Source organism: Mesocricetus auratus, unplaced genomic scaffold (assembly GCF_017639785.1).
Source record: "Mesocricetus auratus isolate SY011 unplaced genomic scaffold, BCM_Maur_2.0 Super-Scaffold_6731, whole genome shotgun sequence".
Lineage (NCBI taxonomy): Eukaryota > Metazoa > Chordata > Mammalia > Rodentia > Cricetidae > Mesocricetus > Mesocricetus auratus.
Genome location: NW_024429185.1, coordinates 3,808,053 through 3,833,027, shown reverse-complemented (window position 1 = coordinate 3,833,027; position 24,975 = coordinate 3,808,053). Strand labels below are relative to the sequence as shown.

At 41.1% G+C, this 24,975-nt stretch overlaps 1 protein-coding gene across 1 annotated transcript; it reads left to right on the top strand.

The window, feature by feature from the left end:
* The first annotated feature begins 350 nt into the window (after positions 1-350).
* Positions 351-24,137, top strand: LOC101823085 (zinc finger protein 120-like). Its single transcript, XM_040742279.1, has 7 exons — positions 351-609; positions 827-1,074; positions 20,212-20,338; positions 20,537-20,597; positions 21,724-21,853; positions 21,929-22,986; positions 24,101-24,137. The coding sequence occupies exons 1-7, from the start codon at positions 351-353 to the stop codon at positions 24,135-24,137; spliced, it is 1,920 nt and encodes a 639-aa protein (XP_040598213.1).
* The last annotated feature ends 838 nt before the right edge of the window (positions 24,138-24,975 follow it).

The following is a 24,975-nucleotide window of genomic DNA, read 5'->3' as shown; positions in this document are numbered from 1 at the left end:
TTCTATCTAAACCTATTAGGACACCAAGGATGGACTAGTTATATTATATTTTTGCCTCTGTTCCAAATTTGTCAAACTGAGTAAATACCATGTTTTCATTAATAATTTTTCTTTTTCCTGCTTTTTTTTTTGTATTCCTTATTCTTCCTTCCTTCTTCCTTTCTTTTTTTCTTGGCAAGAATAAAACTGCTAAGAATCCCAGCGACACTTCTCAATTTTAGTCAAGCAAGTTACTGTTTACATATGTTTGGAGTCTTTTTACCCAAAACTGCCTTGTTGATTTATATCTCTACTTTTACCCCTGCCCCCTCTGAAGAAGTAATGCATACTGTCATTATGGGATCAGGACGATGACCGATCTGGCTTTTCAGCTGAATTTGAGACACCAAGTGACAATATTGGGATACCATTCCAAAGGGCCGCTCGTAAAGGCTGAACTCTCAGAAGAAGACAGGAAAGGAGTTCCTTTGCTGGTGTCAGCCCCTTATATCAGATGTTTTCCTTTGACCTCTACAGTTGGTCTCCAGAGTGATGAACCCACAATCAGCTTTACATTAACGAGATACTTGCTGTTGGATTTGGCACAAATTGCCAGTCAATCTGGGATAGGTCTGTGTTTAGAGTGGAAGCCAGGGCAGGGAATCAAGGTGTTGTATCCCTTCAGTTGCAGTCAGAAAGGAGGGTTCTTCCGGGTGCCAGGCTCGGGTGCTCAGCCGAGGAAGCCGTTGTAAGTTTGCCTGTGTGCTGCACTGTGGGCTCCGTTTGGGGTAAAGCGTGTGTGAGCTCTGCAGCTGGCCATGGTGAGTGACGGGTTCACTATGCCCAGAGTGGGTGGAGCGGCCGGCTGAGCCACAGGAGCTGGTTGTGTTTAGTCTGCCCGGATGGGTGGAAAGCGAGCAGCCAGACAAGTTTGGCTTGGTCCTGCTGGTCCTGCTTGGACCTTTGAGATCCTTGCAACATCGTTGGCCAAGGCGGCAGCCTCGGAAAACCTTCACTGTGCAGGCTGCATCTGCGAAGAGCTCTGGGAGCCGGACTGTGCTTAGAAATAACCCTTTGTTGACATCACTGAGAAATGTTGGTGCCTGTGGTGCTTATATTGTCACCATGGAAGGCAGATTTACCAAACTCGGAGAGCTCTGTCTCTCGACTATCTTTAGAAGTTCTGCACTTTTAACAGTCAACGTTTAGGTTTAGGATCCACCTGGAGTTAATGGAGCTTGTAAATGGTATCACATGTGTACAGTAACAGTTCACTGCTAAACTGCGATGTAAAACAGTGGAATTCAGGGTATAAGGATGTAATAATTCTCAGAGACATTAAGTCACGCAAAGGAGAATTTAGTTCAGGGAGAGCTGCCTCCCAAATATGCAAACATAGAATAGCATGCTAATGTTAGAGATTAGAACGGTAATATGTAAATGTGTATTCTTGAGCATTAATCACCCGTTAAGCTACATTCTCAAAACAAAAGAGACAACCCTGACTTACAACCACCAGAAACAACCCCACCCCATCAAAGAACAGGTCTCTGACTTCCTGCCCAAGGGGCCATTACAGGATCACAGCCAACATTAAGTCCTGGTGTGCCGTAAAGGTGCATTCATTCTAGAACAGCTGCATCTCCAGTCCTTTTGAAAAGTGGTTTTGAGTCAGTCAAGGTGTCCTGTGTTGAGGTGAACTTGAACCCTATTTGTAGCCACACAGGGCATTGCCCTTGTTATGCCCCTGACTAAACACCCTAAATTCCTGGCTTACAAGTCTGTAGCACCACAGATTCTAAAATTACCAGTTTGAGTCGCCTAGTGCACTGTCCATTGCAGTGACAGGAAAAGGGTTTGTGTGTGGAGCGTGGCTTCTCCCTTCAGAGCAGAAGAGGAGGAACAGTTACCATGTACACTGCAGGGGAAAGAGACTGGGCAATAGCTAGATCACAGACTGAAGGTTAAGGCAGTGAGCTGCAGGGGTCCCCATTACAAAGAAGGACCTGATGGGGCAGGGTGACTGTAATTTCCCAGCATGTATTAATTTTTTCCATGTGAATGAAAACAGACAATTGGTGGGTGTACAATTTATGAAGAGTAACTTGAACTACTGAGTATTCAGTTTCCAATTAGGGAACACTCCTATGCAGGTATGTGCAATCCTGGCTTGACATAGTTAAGGCCATCTCAGAGGTTGGAGACAGAGGCCACTGCCTGTAAATCCACATCAGCATATAGCATAGCAGCTAACATTTTACGTGGGACAAAGTTACACAATATCTAATTAATGACATTCTCTCTACCAGGGAAGTGCCTGCTGTTTCAAAGTCAATATAGCTAAGTGATCTTCTAATTATGTTTATCATTTAAAAAAACTCAATTATTGAGGTCGTTTTAAGTTTCAGTTTCTTTAAATGAATTACTCCTATAATCTCTATTTTTTATTTTCTAATGTTTCCTAGGCATTAAGAATTCCATTAGTTTTTTTTCTTAAGTGCTATTTGTTTATTATATATATATATCAGTTTAGAGCAGTTTTTCTCAACCTGTGGGCTTGTGATTCCCTTTGGGATATCAGATGCATGGTGTTGAGGAGGTAGATAGGGCAGATTTTATGTCTTGTGCCATAATCCATGTGGCAGGAAGCAGCTATTAAATTATTCTTCTATATTGTGTTCTGATTGGGCATGATTGGTTTTGGTTTTGGGTTTGCCTGAAACCACAAGGGGGCAGGAGGGTATGTAGAGCCATAGTAGGCTCTCTGTTTGCAGAGAGAAGTCTAGAGTATGGCATCTCTTTGGAAGAAATATCAGTAGCTGGAGGGTCAGAAACGTAACAGTTAACGGGTCACTCTGAGTGAATTTTGCATGAGTTGTGAAGTCTGTGTTTATTTCATTACTATATGCATAGAATCATAGATAAGTGAGTAACATTGGTCAAGATCACACATATCCTGGCTGAGTTTCCTTTATCTTTTGATTAAACGTTGATAACTATTATTTTCCCGCTTTTGTTCTTGGCTTTTTCTCTCTATTCCTTTTATTCTTTTAGAAATATTATACATATTCTTCTTTAGTGTATCTTTTGTAGTAAATATGGAAGTCACATTGTGTCAAACTGTGTACTAATTTTCAATAATCCCATTGAGTATTCTGAGTGTTTTCATTTTTGTATGTAGCTTTGGAATCTGCTTTCCTGTTATAAATTGTTGGGCATTGTTACTGGATTGTAATCAATTTATGGTGCAAATTGATCATATACAACATCTTATTGATGCATCCTATTTCCAAGGATCATTATTTACTTTTATATTTATTTAGACTTTGTTGCTGGTAACTTGTGAAAGACAATTTATTGGATAAAAAGTACTATGGGTCTTGATAGGTCACTCAGCACATACATGTTCTTTGTGGGAGTGATCGGAATTCAGATCTCCATAGTGATATACTTTTTATGATTTATTAAATCTTGCCTGAGGATTCAGAAAGCAAAGTCAGCAACAAGCCATAGAAGCTAGGTACACACCTCTAATCCCAGCAGCTAGAAGCTATGAGGTGGTGGTGCACACCTTTAATCCTAGGACTCAGGGTTAAGAGGTAGACAGGTCTCTCTGAATTCAGGGCCATCCAAGGATACACAAAGTTGAATCAGTCTAAAAGAGGATCAGAGCTCGCGCCTTTAATCCCAGCACTAGAGGGGTATAAAAGATAGAAACAGGGTCTTCAGTATTCAGTAAGACACATTCATTCTCCAGCCACACTGAGGAGAGGCAGCAGTTTGAGGCTTGGTGAAGAGCTCGTCTCTGGATCAGCCCTTCTGCCTGAGCTAGAGGTGAGAGCTAGTGGTCAGCTACTTTTCTTTCCTTTTTTAATTTACTAATTTTAAATTTAAATTAAATCAGTCTTATTTTACAGACCAATGCCAGTTCCCTCTTCCTCCCTTCCTCCTACACCCACCACCTTCTCTCCCGTCCCATCCCCCACCCCCATTCACTCCCTAGAGAGGGTAAGGCCTCCCATGGGGGAATCATCCAAGTCTGTCACATTATTTAGGGAAGAACTGAGCCCCACCCCACCCCAGTATCTAGGCTGAGAGAGTTTCCCTCCATAGGGAATGGGCTCTAAAAAGCCAATTCATGCACTAGGGATAAATACTAGTTCCATTACCTGTGGCCCCATAGACAGCCTAAGCCCCCCCAACTGACACCCACATTCAGGGGTCTAGTTTAATCTTATGCAGATTTCTCAGCTGTCAGTCTGGAGTCCATGATCTCCCACTTGCTCAGGTCAGCTCTTTCTGTGGGTTTCCCCAGCATGGTCTTGATCCCTTTGCTCATCACTCCTCCCTCTCTACAAGTGGATTCCAGGAGTTCGGCTCAGTACTTAGCTGTGAATCTCTACTTCTACTTCCATCTGCTACTGGATGAAGGCTCTGTGATGGCATTTAAGATAGTCATCAATCTCTTTATAGGGGAAGGGCATTTAAGGTAGCCTCTCCACTATTGCTTAGATTCTTAGTTGAGGGTCATCCTCGTGGATTCCTGGTAATTTCACTAGTGCCAGGTTTCTTGTTAAGTCCATGATGGCTCTCTCTATCAAGGTATGCCTTTCCTTGCTCTCCTTCTCTGTCCTTCCCCAAACTCGACCTTCCTGATCCCTCATGTTATCCTCCATCCTTGCCATCTCCACGCCTATCTCTCCTGCCTCCCTCCCCCTCCCCCCAGTGGTTCCAATTGCTCAGGAGATCTTGTCTCTTTCCCTTTCTCCAGGGATCCATGTATGTGTCTCTTAGGGTTCTTGTTTCTTGGCTTCTCTGGAGTTGTGGATTATAGGCTGGTAATCCCTTTGTTCTATGTCTAACATCCACTTATGAGTGAGTACATTCCATGTTTATCTTTCTGTGCCATGGCTACCTCACTCAGAATGGTTTCTTCTAGTTCCATCCATTTGACTGCAAGATTTCATTATTTTTTACCACTGAGTAGTACTCTATTGTGTATTTGTACCACATTTTCTTTATCCATTCTTCATTTGAGGAGCATCTAGGTTACAAATAATGCTGTTATGAACATAGTTGAACAGATGTCCTTATGGTATGAGTGTGCATTCTTTGGGTATATGCCTAAGAATGGAATTGCTGGGTCTTAAGGTAGATTGATTCCTATTTTCCTAAGAAACTGCCATACTAGTTTCCAAAGTGACTATGCAAGTTTGTATTCCCATCAGCAGTGGTGGAGTGTTCCCCTTTCTCCATATCCTCTCCAGCATAAACTGTCATTGGAGTTTTTGATTTTAGCCATTCTGACAGGAGTAAGATGGTATCTCAGAGTTGCTTTGATTTCCATTTCCCTGATGGCTAAGGATGTTGAGCAATTCCTTAAGTGCCTTTAGGCCATTTGATATTCCTTTGTTGAGAATTCTCTATTTAGTTCTGTACCCCACCTTTTAATTGGATTATTTGGTGTTTTTCTGACTAGCTTCTTGAGTTCTTTGTATATTTAGGAAACCAGCCCTCTGTCAGATATGGGGTTGGTGAAGATCTTTTCCCATTCTGTGGTCTGCTATTTTGTCTTACAGAAGTTTCTCAGTTTCAAGAGGTCCCAATCACAGTATCGGTGCTACTTTGCTTTTCTGAGCATCAGCTTAAAGTTTGAACCCCAACATCAGTCTCTGGGTCTTTTATTAATTCATATTACAGATCTCAGCACTGAAGTTGGAAGGCTCATAATCTCCTGCTATTCCAGGTCCATGCGATCTAATATTCTCTTTTCTAGTGTGTCACCTGTACACACTTGGAATAAGTTTTATCAAACTCATAAACATACACTCAAAAATGGCAATAAATTTGTTTTCAAAAGTGCTTGTGACTTATAAAGCAATTACAATAAAATAATTTGCTCTAGGTACAATATAAACCATATCATGTTTCTTTAAAAATCTGTTATTTCTGTTGCATTTGGATTGGAAAAGTTTTCATTTCCTCACTCTGATGCAGACTTAACATCTAGTCATCCATCATAGGAAAGCGATTCTAACTTTCATGAGCAAGAAGGTAGATATGCAAATTAATATTACAAAAGTTATATTTTAGTGTGCTGATGGTCATTATGCAAGATTCACACTCTAAATTCCAAACTAAGATGGATGTATCTCAGCTGAAGGTCAGGTCCAGCCTCTAACAGAAGTCTCTGATTCAAGAGTCTGGATAGTGGAGGTGCTCTCTAGCCACAGGACAGACCACGGTGATGCCCAGCAGATGTGCAGAGCAGTGCATTACCCTAGGTCTCGGCTTATACACTCTCCACTGTGTATCATGGCATTCTGGTGCTTTGTCTTGAGTCAGTGATGTCACTTGCCTCTTGTAATCAGGCACAGCCTTGGGTATAGTGGGGTTCCTGACTACGCTAGTTTCACATACCCAAAGGACTTTTTTCGCTTTTTCTATGTTCATTACATTCCTTCCCCTGGTCCTTGAGGCATACACAGTGACAATGGGGGCCACACATAAGAACTAGAATTTGTGAATATGGATCACAACAGAAAATGAAGAAAGCATATTACTAATGGGCAAATAAATGCAGGAAAATAAATGGCCGGAAGTAAAAGAATAATACATTTTAATAGAACAATGTAGATTACAGTATATTGCTGTTGAGAGATCCCAACTCAACATTTTTAGACTCCCTAGCAACTAGCCCATCACAGAGTGACTTGCCCTTCTGCCCTCTCCTGAGAAACTGGAGACCTCAAGATAAACCTAAAAGATAACCCTCCCTTATCCAGGAACTAGCTCACCACATTCCTACTCAATATTTTAACTGTGCAATGCCTAAAGAATGCTTGCTTGAGATAACCTTCCTGTTAAGACATAAGCTATCATTTAACTTCCTCATCCGTTATGTTTATGATGTTTGCCTAACTCCCCGATTCAGTTTTTCCCTTTAAAAAAACCCCAACTGCAGCTACTAGGGGTCGAACTCCTCTGCCCCTGCGAAGGTCATGAGCTCGGCCCCAGTGCACTGGTTCCCCGAATAAACCTCGTGTGCTTGCAGCAAGAACAGTCTCTCTTGAATTATTGGGGCATCGGCTTATCCCGAGCCTTGAGTGAGGGTCTCCCTACTCTGGGGGTCTTTCACTGTGATCCCTCTGGTATATGTGTATTTTCCCAAATTTATATTTTTTCCGGGTTTGTTGCGCACCAAATTGAAAATACATTCAGAAATAAAAGGAAATGCAATCACTTTCAAATGAAAAATGTTTTAAGGGGGGGACATAACAGGGTTTGAGCTGTAGGACTCTGAGCTAAGTAAATTATAATAGAGCATCATCCTTTCTTGATTAGTGTCAATTAGGGGAGCGTTTGGGCTATGACTGTGGGCCAGGTATTTCATATTTTATTTTTTAAAAAAAGCAAGTAGGAGTCCAGTATGCTTCATAATTAGCTTTCAGTGTTGTTTCTCAGTTTTCTGTATGTTAATGTTATAACAAAGCAAATGATGAACAGAAAGCATCAGGAAGTCTGGTGAGTCTCCAGAGGCATCCATCTCTGGTCTATGACCCATGTGTATACACCCTGTCTTTTTGACAACATGACAATGATGTAAGAAGGCAGAACCAAGAATCTGGAATACAGTATTCTGGCCTGAGGTATCATCATGGAGATGAAACATTTCCTGAAGAAGTTTCTTTATCACGGTTTGCACAGATATGTCTGTCAGAATCAAACATACCTGATTTGTTCCTTCTGGGGTGATAGTAGTCTCTGGAGCTCATTGTCATAGTTCCTCCTAAAATGAAGTTTATTAAATAAGTCAAAAATAATAAGGAATTCACATTCCAAAGGGACCAGTATGACATATACAAAAAACCAAAAGCTCTGTTTCATCCAATGGAATAATATCTATGTGGGGGAGCAAGTATAGTCAAATCTAAATATCCTACTAGTCACATCAAATACAGAACATTTTTAAAGCTTGGTAACTTTATATGGATAGATGAGAGTGTCTGCTTTGAGAGTACAACTGACAAATGTTGGATTCTATCTGTCTTCCCAGAGTCTCAATATTCCTAGTCATCTCACAATTGATTGAATGTAATTATGACATGTTGAAGGAAAGAACAGTGGAAATGTCATTAATGGCTTTCTACCTTTCCTAGCAAGTCATCTTCATGTTCATTATTATTAATAGGCTACCTGAGTCAAAAACATGTCTCTTTTCAAACATTATGCTAGAGATACTGTATATATTTACCTGTCCTTACAAAGGAGCTGTAACTCCAGTAGCATTTTATATAGCCAGACAACCAGGTTCTTTAGAATAAAAAGTACAGCCCAGTGTATCTCTGGTGATGTTGTAGTTGTCAACTGTGAATTTGAAGGCCTTCATGGAGCATGCAGTAAAGATTCCATTGCCAAGGTCTGTGAGTTGGTTTGCAAAAACCCAAAGGCTCAGTTCTGACATTTGGAGTTCAGTAGACAAGGGATGGGTAGCATCAAAGATGTTGGCCCCAAGTAAGAGGGTATATTGACTGGGTAGTAGATACCCTCTGTATTAGTCCACCTAGTCTACAATAAAATCATCACTGGGTACAACAAATCCATCCCCAGATCCCTAGGCAATGAGTGTGTGTGCTAGGCTGGTACTGCATTGTTCGTATAGACTAAGATAAAGTAAATATGTTTTATAGAATCCATGCTCATAAATTGGGAGCATGGGGGAGGGGAGAGGGAGTTACAAGAAAGAGAAGGGGAGAGGAGGACATGAGGGAGCAGGAAGATTGAGTCAGGGAAAGAACAGAGAAGAGCAGGAAAAGAGATACCATAATAGAGGGAGCCATTATAGGTTTAAAGAGAAATCTGGCACTAGGGAAAAGTCCAGAGATCTACAAGAATGATCCCAATTAAGAATCTAAGCAATAGTGGAGAGGCTACCTTAAATGCCCTTCCCCTATAATGAGATTGATGACTGCATTATATGCCATCCTAGAGCCTTCATCCAGTAGCTGATGGAAGCAGAAGCAGGCACCCACAGCTAAACACTGAGTTGAACTCCTGGAATCCAGTTGCAGAGAGGGAGGAGTGATGAGCAAAGGAGTCAAGACCAGGCTGGAGAAACCCACAGAAACAGCTGACCTGACAAGGGGGAGCTCATGGACCAGCATAGGACCAACCCAGACTACCTGATTGTGGGTGTCAGCTTGGAGGCCTGGGCAATCTATGGAGCCTCTGGCAGTGTATCAGTATTTTTATCCCTATTATATGAATGGACTTTGGGAGCCCGCTCCACATAGAGAGATGCTCTCTTAGCCTAGACACATGGGGGAGGGCCTAGGTCCTGCTCCAAATGATATGACAGACTTTGAACATCCCCCCATGGAAGGCCTCACCCTCCCTGGGGTGCAGAAAGGGGATGGGATAGGTGGCCGGTGGGGGTTAGGGGAGGAGGGGAGGGAGAACTGGGGTTGACATATAAAACAAGCTTGTTTCTAATTTAAATGAAAAAAAAAGAATCCATGCTCATACCAAGAAGTTTGCCTTGGGTCCAGTAGAGACAAAGAGATCACTGCTTTTGTTGCAAATCCTTTAGTAAAATGTTGAGATAGGTCTGTGTGCTTTTGAAAAGTGAGTCTTGCTTGATACATTGCTTGGATATAGTCTTCTCTTGTCTGTTCCTCTGAATAAGTTGTAGCAGATAATTGTGAGAGATCTGGTTGGCTACAGCTAGTCTTCTCAAACTTGCAGCAGTATGTTTGTTAGACTCTGCCAGTGATTGCTTTAGTACATTTAGTTGCAGATAAAGGCAAGTAATCAGTTTGTAAGTGGTAGCCAGCCCATGTCTGGATGTAATTTGGCTCTCCCTTTCCTCTCATTTTTAATGTTAGGGGTAAATTTTCAAATTTATTAACTCTGTGATCTATCATCTTTGATAATTTATTGAGTTTGTTCTCTAGGAAGTTTTATTTGGCAAATTGACAGTGCATTTCCTCCTCTGTCTCTAGTGTGCTGCTATTAGAGGCTTGCATCCCCATTTCTGGCTCAAGTGGGTTCTTTTTTTTTTTTAATTTTATTTTCCAGTTTAAATTTAGATAAGAAACAAGGTTGCTTCACAAGTCAGTTCCAGGTCCCTCTCCCATTCCCTCCCTTCCTCCCGTGTCCTCCCCCCCCCCTTATTCCCTCATTTCTCCAGGGAGGGTGAGGCCCTCCATGGGTGTGTGCATAGTGTGTCATTTCATATAGGGCAGGGCCTAGACCCTTCCCCAAGAGTTCAGGGTGAGAGTGCACCTCACATTGTTCTATGGGAGTCCAAAGTCCGTGTGTATACTTGGGATGGGTACTGATCTGCTGCCCAAGGCTCAGTAGATTCCCTAGGCCTCTTCACTGACACCCACATTCAGGGGGTCTTGATCAGTCCCATGCTGGCTTCCCAGGCTAATGCCTGGGATTCAAGAGTTAACCTTTGTCTGGTCAGCTGTTTCTGGGGGTTAAACCAGCCCAGTCTTAATCCCTTTGATCATCAGTCCTCCCTCTCTGTTACTGGCTTTCTTGAGTTCAGCTCAGTACTTAACCAAGGGAGTCTGCCTCTTCTTCGATCAGCCACTAAATAAAGTTTCTGTTTCCCAGACTCTCTGGCCATAGGATTGTAGGGTTCTTGTAAAACTATTTAGTGAGACTTGAGAGTGCTCAGATGAAATAGCAGTTCTGTGGAAAGAGAAGAGAGAAATACAGCCTCATACTGTGTTGTGGCAAACTAATTGTTTATAGGGACAACACTGAAGTTAAGCTGGGATACTTCAGTGCATTTTGGAAATGTCAGGATGAGTCAATACAAATGAGAATTGGAATTTTATTTTATTTCGAGATAGGGTTTCTATAGGTAGCTTTGGCTGTCCTTGAACTCAAAGTGTAGACAAGATTGGCCTCAAACTCCCAGAATTCTGCCTGCCTCTGCCTCCCAAGTACTAGAATAAAAGGTCTGTGCAACACCATCCAACTTGTAATTTTATGACTGTGTGTGTGTATATGCTTATTTATGTGTGGAAAGGTGGGCATGTTTGTCACGGTATGGGCGTATAAATCAGAGAACAATTTTGGGCGTTGGTCCTTTGGCCATGTTTGAGACAGGGCCTGGAGTTTGCCATCACATGTCCATAGGCTTTCAGGATTTCTTCTGTCTGCCTTTTATCTTTCTTTAAAAGCATTGGATTATAGGCATGCACTGTTACAACTGGCTTTAAAATGCAGAATTGTGAAGACAATAACTGAAGTTCTTAGGTGTATGGTGAGTATTTTATCTGTTAACACGTTTTGTCAGCCCTAAAGTTTATTAAGTAGAGAGTTTTTGGAGTGAGTGTGCTTTGAGACTCATTCTCACCTTCTAACCCTGTCTGGCCTAGAACTCACTATGCAGTAGATAGCGCAGGCAGAACTTGCAGAGATCCACCTCCTCTGCCTCATGTGATCATGCCTGGCTAAAAAGATGTTTTTCATGTATTTAGCATAGATAGTAATCGAAAGAAAGGACTTTGGGAAAGTGTGGTCTCGTGTGAGAGAAAGCCACACATAAGAATTGATACAATGGCTGAGCGGTGGTGGTGCATGCCTTTAATCCCAGCACTCGGGAGGCAAAGACAGGCGGATCTCTGTGAGTTCGAGGCCGGGCTGGACCAATAGTCTCCAATACAATACAGAGAAACCCTGTCTCGTAAAAACCAAAAAAAAAAAAAAAAAAAAAAAAAGAATTGATACAATGCCATACATACAGTTTTGGTGGCCTATCTAGGTTCCATTTCAGTGGGTTCTTAAGGAGTCCCTCTCTATCTGTGTCTCTATTTCTCTGTCTCTCTCTGTCTCTCTCTGTCTCTCTCTCTCTGTGTCTCTGTCTCTGTCTCTATCTCTGTCTCTCTCTCTCTCTGTCTCTCTCTCTCTCTCTCTCTCTCTCTCTCTCTCTCTCTCTCTCTCTCTCTCTCTCTCTCTCTCTCTCTCCTGCTCTTTAGTAAAGAGATCATGGGTCAGTTCCCGATGAGACTTGTGTGGGATTCTGTCTTAGTAAGGTAATAGCATGGCTCAGAAGACTTCCGCGCTGTGCCTTATGCTACATCAGCTTCATTATCCTGCCCTGGAGATTGGCAGAAAATTTGCTGCTTAAATCAGAGAAAGAAGGACGTCCATCCTCAAAAGGGTTTATATACTTTGGCCTCAAACATGGCTCATTGGTATTTCAGATATCACACACACACAAAAAAAAGGAATAAGTTTTCCCCATCTACACAGGATGCCTACAAAGCAAATTTTATTGATTGTGAGAGATGGTTAGTATTGATTTTCAACTTGATAAGATCTAGAATTATCAAAGGGACAACTCCCCAGGCACACCTGTGAGGGTTTACCTAGATGTAATTATCTGGGATGTGCTTATAAGAGGTTAGCTTGTTTATCATTTCAGAAATGATAGCACCATTCAATTCTGTGGATTTGGTACTGGACTATGTAATTAATAAGGACCAACATTTATCACTGTCTGGTTCCTGACTATAGATACCTGGCACTGTTACTACTTTTTACAAATGTTCTTTTTACTTACTTTAAAAAGTGTTACTTTTTGAATGTCCTCATGCTCATGCTCATGTCATGATACTCGGTAGAGCTGAATAAGAAGTCACTCAACGCAGACATGTTGTCCTAACCCTGTGATCATAGAACTTAGCAACTAGAGGGAAGAGTTTAAGGGTTTCACCATCATCCAGTGACTGAGTGTACAATGGAGTATGCAGGCAGGCCAACAGGAACAGGTAAGACCATGATGGGCTTGGACAACTGTCCTTTATTGTTTTCCCCAGACCACAGCAAGCCTGAGGGCCTCTGGACAATCCCACCACCTAGACTCAAGTTGTCTTCTTCCCTGGGGCCTTGTGAACCCCAAGGTCTAAGAGGTGGGATGAACAAGTCCCGGTAGCCTTGAAATCAAAGCTCACTTTTCTACAGCAGCAGGGATGCAGGATGTGTTAGGGTAGGGGATAGAGAGAAGACTTTGACAGGTTGCTGATTGCATGGAGCTACTATCTTTCTGCCTCTTCCCTGCCCACATCTCAGTGTCCTTGTCACTTGCCTGAGGGCAGGCCAAGCTGCTTTGTGACCCAAACAGTAATCACAAGGCTGGGAAAAGGAGCAGTGCATTGGGCACCACCCAGTGCACCATCATCAGAAGATCACAACCAGATGATGCACATGGTAGAATCTCCCGAAGCTGACACTGACCCTCAGAGACCTGTCAGCAGCTCCACTGTCCTGGGGACAGTCAAGTTCTCTTCTGTCTCCTCCAGTCCTTTCCAGCTCCGGTTCTTTCCCATCTCTTTCAGGTCTCCTTTTCTCTACTAAGACTCATCTTTTGCCCCCTTGAGTCACCTGAAATACAGCGAGCTTTTAGGTTAGAAGTAGAATCAACAGGCAGCAGGTTAAAGGACTAGAGAGACTACACTTGTTTGCTATCTGAATAGAGCCCAGGCTAGTGTAGAATTTCATTAAGAGTCTCAGAATTTGCACAATATGATACAGGAAGCCGTTAGGTTATGGTTCCTTAAATGTGATTATTTGCTATGTTCCTGTTCTTCCCTTTCTGAAAACAGTGGGATGCTACTCTTTTTTTCCCATGGAGTATATGATTAGGAGACTGTAGACTTTTTAAAGACTATGGTATGTAAGAAGTTAAAAGTGTTTTATAATATGATAAGACTTTAATGTTACATGAGAGTTTGGGGCCCATAGCTACAAAGTTATCATATGTAAGGGATGTTTCTGATTTCATGTTAAGTCACACGTTGTGGATTTTGCTAGTTAATTTTAACTGTCAACTAAACATGGCATGGACTGCATGGTGACTATTGCTGATTGACAAAATTCCATCATTTCCACACTGCAGACCACACTTCTCCAGCACCTTTTAACTTTGATTTTTAATGATTCTCACTGTTAATGCCTTTCCCTCTGGGAAATTTTGTCTGGGTTTTGATAAAGATAAAAATGTGTACAGTGGTCATCTCTCTGAATAAGAAAATTCTTTGGAAAAAATTACCCACCACCATGGAGCAAGGAACGCCATTGTGCCTTCCTGATTACACCAAGAACAGGAAAGTTAGAGAATTGCTAACTGGACACACCTGATCCTAAGGATGAAAAGCATACAAGCCAGATCCAGAGCCTGAGGCCATTAAGGGCCATCAGAACTGTCCCAACCTGAATGGTCATTGCTTCTATCCAGAGCCAGGATGCCATCCAGGCTTAAGCGACTACCAAAGGCCATGTCTGGATCCATGGTCCAACTGTGTTGGGGTCTGTGTTGATGTCTGTGGCCCGTGCCCCCTCAGGCAGCCTTTGGAACTATGTGGGATGAAATCAGAGGTCCATGCTCAGCAGGCCCCACCCTTTCCTATCCGTGGGAAAGCTGGCCTTACCTCTCGCTGGACACTACAGCCAAAGAGCTGGCCTCTGCACTCAGGAGAGATGGCTCCACCCCTCACTACAGCCAAGGGTGAACCGTCCCTATAGACAGAAGTTTCTGTCCCACCCAGCCTACCTCCATTCATTCCCAAATAAACACATAGAGGCTTATATTAATTACAAAGTGGTTGGCCTTATTACTAACCTTCTCTTACAATGTAAATTAACCCATAATTCTTATCTCTGTTTAGCCACGTGACTTGGTACCTTTTCTCAGCAAGGCATTCTTATCTTGCTTTCTCTGCATCTGGCTGATAACTGCTCTCTGCCTTCCTCTTCCCAACATTCTCCCAGTCTGATAGCCCCACCTGTACTTCCTGCCTGCCTAATGGATAATCGGCATCTTATTAAACCAATACATGTGACAGATCTTCACAGTGTACAACAACATTATCCTACATAACCACCCCTCTCCTGAGGCAGCTGTCGCCAGTGTCCTGGACTGACCAAATTAGCTACCACCCAGAACCACAGCAGGGTCTTGGATTGGCCCACCATATCATCTGCCCTTACCTACAGGGTATCCCAGTCTTGGGATGGCCATAGAATATCCCAGGGTATCTCAGAGGAGTTCTGGTGAGGATCCAGTGATGATGGTGTACCAGAAACCAGAGACCTTGAACTAGACCAGTGACTCATTGCAATGGACATTTGCTAGGAAAGCTGATAGGACAAAGAGGTAGACTGCATGACACACTGAGGCCCCCATGTCACCAGGACAAATGAAGAGGTGTTATACAGGTAGGAAGAAGAAAGGTTTTTTGTTAGTGCTGTTTAGTTTTTTGTTTTGTTTTATTTTATTTAGTTCTTGTTTTGTTTGCTTACTTGCCTACTGTATTTTTCCCCCTTTGGTAACTGCAGGGCAGGATTTGGTGGGACTGGACTGGGATGTGAGCAGAATTGGGGTGCATGACATGAAACTCCCAAAGAATCAATAAAGAAAGTTTTAAAAAAATCCACCTTTAACCTGGGCCAGAACTTCTGGTGGCAGCTTACATATGTATGAAGCTGTGGGTAGAAAAGTAATTCCTTTACACGCTTTGGAGCCTACTTGGGAATTCTGATATATACTTAGGACCAGCTGAAGCATCCAGCCTCATGGATTGAACAAATACTGAATACTTCAACTTTCCATTGATAGACAGCCTGTTGGGAGGAAGAAATGCTATGCTGTCTGTGATCCGGTTCCTTTCAGTTGTCTGAAGTCCTGGTGACAACCAGGTTAAAAACTATCTGCAGTTCACCAGATCCCAGCATAAAGCCACTGAACAAACATCTTCTTTGTGGTCCTAAACTCTCTGTTTAATTGTTAATATTCTGGGCACCCCTCCACCTGTGGGATGGGAGAATCATTCCACTCCACAGTGTGTAATGGGTTGTATAAGCTAGTCACATTGTGTCCAGGAGGAATAAGGGGCAGTGCCTGTGGAGTGCAGGATGATAGCAGGGTCAGACACTGAACCAGGCATAAGTGCTGTTGAAACGCACATTTCTGCAGACCTGGTAAAGGTCTAGATCTGGGGTGGAAGGAGGGCCAGAAACCACTGTACTGTGTTCTTATTCATGTATCTGTTGTTTGTTTGTTTATTTATTTTAAATACAAACCCCAGTTTCCCATTCCTACACTCCTCTCATTCCCTCCCCACCCCTTTTGTACCCCCACTCCATTAAGAAGGAGTAAGACCTCCCATGGGAATCAACAAAGCATGGCATATTAAGTTGAAGCAGGTCCAAGCTCCTCCCCCTTGCACCAAGCTTGGGCAAGGCATCCCACCATAGAAAATTGTTACGAGAAGCTTTCCTTGAGAGAAGCCTTTCCGCCCGCCTGGTTCTAGATCGGCATCAGTCCCAAATAAACACACAGGAGGCTATATTAATTATGAAGCTGTTGGCCTTGTTTGTTTCTTACTGGCTAGCTCTGACTTAAGTATTTACCCCATAATTGTTAATCTAAGTATGTCTCTTACCGGAGAGGTTTCCGAGCTTCCTACTCCAATGGCGGTTACATCTCGACTCTCTTGTGTTTCCCCTTCCCAGAGTTCTCCTGGACTCCTAGTCCCTCCTATCTAGGTTTCCTATAGGCTCAACAGTACTTTATTGACAAATGCACAGGACTTCCCCCAACATCTCCTCTTTTCTGTTTAAACAAAAAGAAAGGTCTTAACTTTAACAGTCAAATTGTATATAACAGAACAGTTATCAAATAAGAACATAGTTACAATATTTTGTCTATCAACATTTAGCAAGATTTAAAGAAAATATCATCCATCCCATCCTTGTGAGTACAAAGTCCTATATGTAGCTTATCTTTTATCATAACTAAGGAAAACTATAATTATAACTATCTGTCTTCAACTCCATCAAAGACCACAGAAGGATAATATATAAACACTAGGATTGACAGAGGTATCTTACTGCCTGGACAGCCACCCGAAGTTCCTCTGTAACGTTGGGGCATCCATCTTCAGCCCATAGGCCACAATGTGTCTGGAACACTTCTCAGCAAAGCAGGAAATTTCAAACTGTCCATCTGCGCTGGCAGTCTGTCAGTCATTTCTCTGTGTCCTGCAGAACGTCTCCTAGACTCTTCCATGAAGCAGGAACCCTGTAAGACTGAGTTCAGCATTCACTTTCCTGTGGCTCCTGCATGTCCAGATTATACAACAGTCAAGCAGTACAGGCAAGAGCAGTTTCTTGCCCAAATGGCTAATCTTGCCATGTTGAAAGCAAACTCCATAACAAGTTTCTTCGATGCCCATCTTCCTCTCAGATGTAATTGGTGCTGCCAGGAGCAGACATTTCTCATTGTCAAGAAAAGCCCTAAACCATTTTAAACGCCATTTTCTGAAGGTCTTTGAGAGGTTTGAAGACTGTTTATCTATCTCAAATATTTTTCTGTATATCTAGAAAACCTAACTTACCTAACTATAAATTCTGACTATTATAAGTAACTATCTATAATCTGTATTTAATTACGCATTACATTTTAAAAGATCAGTATAATCACAATACTTAATCAAGAGGAGAAATATAAGCATCACAAAATTGACCTTGAATTTGTATCAATAAATGAAAAACAATACCTATATCATAATTCCCTTTTTTACCATTAAAAGGATATTGGCTGTGATCATTAACCAATTATAAACAATCCCATTTAAATTAAAACATAGATTTATAAACAAGATGGGAATTGGGATGTCGCTCATTCTAAACTGCTTCCTGCTGGAAGGGGGCGCCGTTCATACCATGGGGATCATGACAAAACTCAGAAACCTGTATAAGTCCGTATTTTCGGGGTCTGTAAGGCTGTATCATCTTAGCTGTCTCAGTCGTTGAAACACCTGGTCCACTGCTTCCGGGGGTCTTGGTTCGTGAAACCACAGAAACCTGGAAGGAATTCTCAGCTTTTCATTTTCTGTAGAAACATAAATAAAAACTCCTTTTCCGAGTAACATTTCAAGATTTTCTACAGTGGAAGCCTACGAAGACGCCCTACTTTTAAGACTATCCAGCTAAGCCTTCAATTTATGGAAGATGAAGGCAAAGTGATTCCTACTCCTTGTAAGTAGTTTTGTACAGAACTTGCTGCTATTTGAGTCCAAGCATGGCAGGGTTCATGAAAATTTGCAAGCCAAATTCTTGGGATTCATTAATGTTGTACTGGTTCTGGAAAGAAGAAAGATGCTAAATTTACAGTTCATGGATTATTCCTCTGTGGTTTCATTTCAGCACTGTTGCACCCATCTATGCTTGGCTGAGGAGACTGAGAGTTCATTGCATGACGCTGTGAAGATGAAGATTGTTTTTTGAGACCATAGGATGTTGAGATGCACAAGCTATAAGACATCTGCCACGGAGAAGAGAGCTGCATACAGGCAGTGGAGGTAGCAAAGGAGAGACCTGTATGAAAAGTTGTAAGGATAAGGCTAAGTCCTTTAGGAACGAAGCCCCACAGTCTGAGCCAGAGTTTTAGGATCTGGTGTTGGGCGTGCTGCCTTTTAGTCTTGCCTGGGCCCAGTCTTCCCTTCCTGTGTTTACATTCCTCTCTTTCCTCTCATTTTAAAAATTATTCTCATGCAAACAACTGACTATACTCTCTCATCCCTACTCCCCTCCCAATTGCCTCCCCTGCTCTCCTCTCTCCCAGATTCCATCTTCCTCAATTCCCCTTCATAAAGAGTAGATCTCCCAGTAAGTCAGAGACACCCCCCATACACACACACATAAAGTGTTGGGAGCCCTATAAAAACACCAAGCTACATAACCATAGCACATATGCAGAGGATGTGGCACAGATTCATACAGGCTCATAATTTCTGCTTCAGTCTCTGCGAGCCCCTATGATCCCTGCTTAGGTGATTCTATGGCCTGTATTTTCTGATATCCCTCTTTAAGTTAAAATTTTTTTCTTCTGATTTTTAAAAAAATATTTTCTGGACCTAAGAGATGGGATTCTCTTCCTTCTATTCTCGTTATTCCTAGGTTTGGTCTTTTATAGTGCTCCAGATTTCACTGGATGTTATGTTTCAGAATTTTTGAGAGTTAATATTTTCTTTGACCAATATAACCGTTTCTTCTTCGTATCATCAATGCCTGAGACTCTCTCTGCCATCTATTCTTTTGGTGAAGCTTGCCTCTGTAGTTCCTGTTCTCTTATCTAGAATTTTCATTTCTAGAATTCCTTCAGTTTGTACTTTTTTTTCATTTCCTTCAACTTTTGGTTTTTCCTTGGCTTTAAGGGATTTATTCATTTTGTCCAATATATTTTTAATCTTTTCCTTGCTATCTATAAGGGATTTCCATCATCTTTATGAAGTTTGTTTTAAGGCCTTTTATTTGTGCTCAGATATGTTGAAATATCGAGGGCTTGCTATAGTAGGATATCTAGGATGGGGACACATTGCCCTGGCTCTTGTTGATTGCGTTCTTAAGCTGACATTTAGGTGTCTGGGTTTGGGCTGATTGTGGGTCTAGGTGCCTATTTCTCGGTTTGTCTTCGTTGGATGGGTGTTTTGTTCCTTGATTTCTATGTGGTTTCTGGTCTGTGGGCCCTAAGGTTGAACAGAGGTTCACCTCCACACAGATTGGGAGCTGGTAATCTGGCAGCTGATGTACCCTCTGTTCCAGCAGGGAGTCCCACCCAAGTTTTGAGGCTGAGAAAAGGCTAAGGGGGTGGGGCTTAGGTATAGTGTGGGAGGGGCCCTGCATCTCCACCCAAGTAGGAGCCCAGGACAAATTGACAAAGAGGGAATTGGGATTGGAGATCATGTTAGATCATGTTAGGGGAGGGTACTGAAAAGGTCGAGCATGGCGGGGGCAGGCATCTAACTCAATTAAATTCAACTGCCTTTGCGTCCTGCATGCTAGCATTAAGAGCATGAGCCAATATACCCAGCTTGCCCATCTTTTTGTAGTTAGTAATTGTTCGTTCAGTTTCTCTGGTGTGTAGTCAGTACCATTGATCTGCTTGCTTGTCTTTCTCTTTAGGTCTGTTAATTGGCATTTAGCTTTCAAAGCTCTATCTGATTTCACAGATGCAGAAAAGACAGGTGAACCTCTTATTCAGTTTACTGTACAAGTGACTTGATGATTACATTAATAATTCTGTGTCATGGAATAATTCCATAAGTGTGGGAAGCACCATAAATATGATACTATATTGTCAAAGAAATACATGTTTTCAATGTTGTCCATATCATACTTTCTTTTGTATACATATGTGGGGTATTTAAGAATGCAGTGACCTACAATGATGTGCATGTCAACTTCACTTGGGAAAAGTGGACTTTGCCGGATCCTTCCCAGAAGAGCCTCTACAAAGATGTGATGCTGGAGACCTACAGGAACCTCACTGCTATAGGTAAGATTAGAGATTTTTCCTTCATGTTTCATAATAGGAGGACAGCATTTCTTGTTTATCCATACACTTGTATAATTTCACTTGAGAAAGAGAAAGAATGAGGTGAATAATCAGGCAAAGTTCTAATGTTCTCTGAAAAGAGTAAGTTAAATTTTGAAGAGTTTCCAATAATATGCATTTTCTGGTACTGTATTTTAGGCTACAGTTGGGAAGACCATAATGTTGAAGAACACTGCCAAAGCTCTACAAGACATGGAAGGTAAGTTTTTGTGAAAGCTGATACAAATGTGCCTCTGAAGAAATTTTAATGTGTCCTGGAAATTTTAACAAAAAAAACCAGTGTAAATAAGCTCAGCTTAAAGTGAAATGATGTTTATAAAATTCTAGAAGGACATATATACCTCAATTTCAGGTAGCTGATCTATATCTCCAAGGCATTCCTCGAAGAAAAAAAACAAGGAACCACTGATTTAACTGATGCCACCATTGATTTAGACCCCCCAGGAGAGCTGCACTCTAGAAATGAAAATCTATTTAGTTTTTTCCCACTCAAATATTGCAAAGGGTATATACATTGAATAGGTGATAAGCATATGTCTAAGACTTTCTAATAAGCAAATAGTTCACAGTAAAGCTACTGTTACACATATACTTGTGGTGACTTTGCTCAGTTAATTAAGATAGACAGTTTATGAGTGAATAAGTTTGCTGTGAAGTAATCATAATCCCCATCTATACTGCATGTCTATGAGGAACAGAAAGTCAAACTGTGAATGCAATATGTAGACCTTTTACTTGTTATTTTTCCTTAAATAGGTATATCACACACCACACTGTATATAAATAAGCCTTGAGAGCACAGGGAGGCGGAAACAGTGACATAACTTTTTTCCAGAACAATTAGTCCCCAGTCTGAGCAGAATGGTTGAATGTGAAATGAATTTACAGGTAATTGATTTCCCAACTTGATTGGGAATACATCAATAAACTCAACTGCAGTAAGGTTCTATGAGTATTGGAATGTATAAATACTTTTCTTTGTCCTGGTTCACCTTCCAAATGCAGTCTCACTCACACCATATGACAATTTATGAATGCAATAAGTATGGTAAAGCTCTGAGTTCTTTCAGTTCTTTTCAAATTATGAAAAATATCATATAGAAAGAAGATATTATGTGACCCATGTAATAGAATCTCTTACCATTGCAGGTATCTTCAAAACAGAAAATGTCTCCTAATGAAGTGAACACCATGAGTATAAACCTTAAAATCTGATTACTTTTTACAGTTAGGCCAAATTTTGTGAAATTAGCTCATACATATATGAAGATTCATCAGTACGATGCATGTGGTAAAGCTTTAATATGTTCTAATTATCTTTGTAGGTATGCAATAAGTAATTCCAGAGAAAAACCTTCTGAATATTCTCAATGTGTTAAAGCCTTTGTATATTATGGTCATCTTCAAAGAATTCATACTGGGGAGAAACTCTATGAAGGTATTCAGTGTGGTGAAGTTTCTGGATGTCATAGTAGGCTCCAAATACATAAATGAACGTGTACTGGAAAGAAACCCTATGAATGCAATCAGTGTGGAAAAGCCTTTTCAAGACATGGTCACCTTCTAATACATAAAAGAACGCATACAGGAGAGAAACCCTATGAATGTAATCAATGTGGTAAAGCATTTGCTTATCACTGTTATATTCAAATACATAAAAGAACACATACTGGAGAGAAACCCTATGAATGCAATCAGTGTGGTAAAGATTTTGCATATCACAGTAATCTTCAAATACATAAAAGAACACATACTGGAGAGAAACCTTTTGAATGTAATCAATGTTATAAAGCCTTTTCACACAACAGTGCTCTACAAATACATAAAAGAACACACAGTAGGGAGAAACCTTACCAGTGTAATCAGTGTGGTAAAGCCTTTGAAGACCACAGTAGTCTCCAAAAACATAAAAGAACACATTCTGGAGAGAAACCCTATAAATGTAACCAGTGTGATAAAGCCTTTGCATATAGCAGTAGTCTCCAAAAACATAAGGGAACACATATTGCAGAGAAATGCCATGAATGCAATCAAAGTGGTAAAGCCTTTGGATGTCAGCATAGTCTCCTAATACATAAAAGAACACATAATGGAGAGAAACCCTATGAATGTAAACTGTGTGGTGAAGACTTTACATGTCACAGACATCTTCAGATGCATAGAAGAACACATACTGGAGAGAAAACCTATGATTGTAATCTATGTGGTAAAGTCTTTGCATATCAGAGTGATCTCCAAATACATGAAAGAACACATACTGGAGAGAAACCTTATAAATGTATTAGGCATGGTAAAGCCTTTGCATGCCACAATCATCTTCAAATACATAAAAGAGCACATACTGGAGAGAAACCCTACGAGTGTAATCAATGTGGTAAAGCCTTTTCACAACACAGTAATCTACAAAAACATAAAAGAACACATACTGGAGAGAAACCCTACGAGTGTAATCAATGTGGTAAAGCCTTTTCACAACACAGTCATCTACAAAAACATAAAAGAACACATACTGGAGAGAAACCCTGCAAATGTCAACAGTGTGATAAAGCCTTTGCATGTATCAGTGGTCTTCGAATTCATGAGAAAAAGTCATACTGCAGAGAAACCCTGTAAATATAGTGAATGTGGAGAAGTTTTGCCCTTCACAGTACTCTTTATACAAGAGTAAAACTTTTAGTGTGTAATTGGTCTAGTAAAGCTCTTGCATATTACAAGTCTTTGAGGACTTGAAAAAAAAAGTAATGCGGAATGGAACCTGATCGCAAAGAATTTGGCAAGATATTTGGCCAACACACTTAGATTTAGTTACACAAGATTATTTTTTTCTGGAGGAAAACATCTGGTAATTATTACCAATATGTTCAAGCATTCTGATATCCCTCTTCATTTTGTTTGCAATGTGCAGACTCATATGGACAAAAGCCCTATGAATTTCAATGAAAAGGTTACCCTTTTGGATCTCATACTTGTTCAGTTTTATGAAATAACTCACCCAGGTATTACGCTTTAGGCATGTGTCTTAGTGCCTGTTCTGTTGCTGGGGTAAAAACACCATGTCCAAATCAATTTAGGAGAGAGCTTAATCTGGCCCTCGGTTCCAGAGGGAATCAGGATCGCCATGAAAGTGGAATGGCAACAAGTGTTAGACATCGCAGCTAGAGAAAGAAGCCAAGCGTTCCCTTCCTCACCCTGAAGCGTGGAGCAGAGAGTGGGAACTGGAGATGGTGTGCCGATGTAGACTTCCAGCCCCTCCTTCCGGTGGCCTGTCTCTTCCAGCAGTGCAGCGTTTCCCACGTCTTCCCAACTGATAGACAGACTGAGTAAAGCTGATTTCTCTGGCTTCAAGTCTACTAGCTTGCTTTCTGTTACATGAACCAATTCATGATGTAGAAAAAATTTTAAGCCTTTAAATGCCTCAACACCTGTGTAATAGGAATGAATGCTCACATGAGACATACATTCACGAGTGAAAATTTGTTTAATGGCTTGTTCTAATTTTAATTTTGTGATATCAATGTGTCTTTGTGGGTATGCACATGTTTATACTGGTTCCCAAGAAGGTTAGACCTTGTAATCTTCTTGTAGCAGAAATTTTAGGAAGTTGTCAAAAACCTGACCTTGGCCCTGAGAATGAACTTGTCTTAGACATATCTCTTACCCTGTAAATATTTTAAAGCCTTTATATATCATCTTGGTGTTAAGAACACATTCAAGAGAAAAACCCTGTTGTTTGCTTTAACTCTGGCCAATGAAACATGAGCCACAAAACTTAAGAAAACTCACATGGAGTTTATCAGGAAAGGGAGCGAAGGGAGCGTTGGTGTCAGCCCACCAGGAGTGGAAATGGAAAGAGAGAGAACAGACAGGAGGCGCTTGCTTAAAAGGGAAAGCTTGCATATATGTACAGAGTATGTAGCCACACAACACAGGGCCCTTTGAGCTGTCTTAAGTATCTGCCTGAATGCCAATGTGCGTACTCTGTAGTTAGCATAATGTCAGGATATCAACAAATCCTATTCATGTAAACAATTTGGTAAAGACAGTTGTTTATACTTTCAAGAAAAAGTTTTTTTCTTGTTTTTTATTATAGCCTGAAAGAAGTAAATTATTTACCATGTTCAATCAAGTAAAGACTAACAATTATAGTTGTAGGTTGTGTTTTGAAATTTTTGGAATAGGTATTGATCTTTGCTGCATGTGTGGCTAATCCATTTACTTAATCAGGCTGTTTTTATATTTTATGGCTTCTGTTCATCTTCTATTCCACTTTCACCTTGTTGATAGATATTTTTATGCTTCGGTGTATGGAATGGGATGCCCACCTTCTAAATAGTCCATTGTTTATTTAAATATCAAGCAGTATATTATCATACTTTTCAAGTAAGGGTATCTGTGAAAGGGTAGTGGGTTATTGGTTCAGTTTTGTTCTTCATAGTTTCACAAATCCCTTTGAGATGTTGTTGTTTGTGATCCAGCCTCGCTTGGATGTCAGTAATTAGTCAGGGATACGTTTCAACTCTTGATTCTCACGTGCCATCCTATTGAGTACAAGTCCAAAGATAGAAGATGTACCCACA